Genomic DNA, 1,708 nt, shown 5'->3' on the forward strand with positions numbered 1-1,708 from the left:
TAAAATTAGAATAAATTTTGACACAGATGTATGTAGGTCACCAATAAAGCTCTTCTGCATGATGTGCAAGACTCTAAATTTCAACATGACCTACACACAAACAAATATACACATACAAACATGCATGCATATATACACACATATACACATGAAACCATGAGTAAACACACAAGCATATACACACACATATACACATACATACATATACACAAACATACACATAGTCATAAACACATGAACATGCATACACACATATAGCACACACATGTGCATACACACATATGCATGAACCTGTACCATTGCAAAATATCATAGACTTCAGCATGAATGTTGGAAACCAAGCACTCAGTATTTTCACTTGAAATAAGACAATAATAAAAATATCTTCTGACTACTACTCAGACTTTCTGGAATCATGGATGGTCAAAGCCAATTTTTCAGTAAATCGCTTGAGGGCATTTTTAACCTCCTGATTTCTCAAACTATAGATCAGTGGATTTAACATGGGAATTACTACCACATAAAACACAGAAACAATTTTATCTGTGTTCAGAGAATGGCTTGACTTGGGCTGCAGGTACATAAAAATGATTGTCCCATAAAATATGGTGATGGAAGTCAGGTGTGATGCACAAGTGGAAAAGGCTTTCCTTCTTCCTTCAGCAGAATGAATCCTCAGAATGGCAAAGACAATGCAGATGTAAGAAATAATCACAATCATCAGAGAACAGAGAATGTTGAAGCCAGCAATGATTAGCAACATCATCTCTTTGATATGAGTGTCAGAACAGGCCAGAGCAACTAAGGGGACATCATCACAGTAGAAGTGGTTGATCACATTAGAGCCACAGAATGACAAGCAGAAGGTTGCCACTGCCTGTGCAAGCCCCACAGTGAATCCATAAATGTATGTGCTGGCGATAACCTGAAAACAGAGCTTTTTAGGCATGAGGACCACATAGAGGAGGGGGTTCCAGATGGCCACATATCTGTCATAAGCCATTACTGACAGCAAGTACATTTCACAAACAGCAAATGTGATGAAACAGCAAACCTGAGTGGCACATGCATAAAAGTTTATACTTTTGATATCTCGAAGGAAGTTTATAATTGTGCTTGGAGTGACTGAGGATGTATAACAGAAATCAACAAATGCCAAGTGGCCAAGGAAAAAGTACATGGGTGTGTGAAGCAGAGGGCTGACTTGGATTAACATAATCAGTCCTAGGTTACCCAAGACAGTAGTTAAGTAGATAACTAGAAACACAGCAAAGAGGATGACCTCAAGCTCTGGGTCATCTATCAGGCCTACAAGGATGAACTGATGTACTGTTGAACTGTTATCTTCAGCCATAGACTGTATAAGTGTTTACCACTCAAAAGGAGTCACCACACTCATTGCAAGTGATTGTCTTCTTTGGCTATAATCATGCAGAAAAAAAGAGTTAATTCTGATTAGCTGATGTTACATTGAACACATTCTATCTTCACATTTTGCATGCTTTTAGGGCCAACTATTTTTGTTACTTAAAAGCTTCAAAGTATTGATATGTAGGGAATTTTTTATCGGTAGAAAGATAGTCTTTTAAAGCTCTGTATAGATTTGGTATTTATTATTTCTTTCTTAGTAAGAGACAACTGAAAATTACTTGAATATACTATGTTAAATTGTTACAATTATCTGAAGACTTTCTAAAAATTTCTACTC

The 1,708-nt window shown here is 36.8% G+C and overlaps 1 protein-coding gene across 1 annotated transcript; it reads right to left on the bottom strand.

Annotated features, from left to right (window-relative positions):
• Positions 1-394: 394 nt before the first annotated feature.
• Positions 395-1,354, bottom strand: LOC110289917 (olfactory receptor 5AL1-like). The gene has a single exon (XM_021156320.1). It carries the CDS (start codon positions 1,352-1,354, stop codon positions 395-397), a length of 960 nt encoding a protein of 319 aa, XP_021011979.1.
• Between the last annotated feature and the right edge of the window lie 354 nt (positions 1,355-1,708).

This window comes from Mus caroli, chromosome 2 (genome assembly GCF_900094665.2).
Source record: "Mus caroli chromosome 2, CAROLI_EIJ_v1.1, whole genome shotgun sequence".
In the NCBI taxonomy this organism is placed as follows: domain Eukaryota; kingdom Metazoa; phylum Chordata; class Mammalia; order Rodentia; family Muridae; genus Mus; species Mus caroli.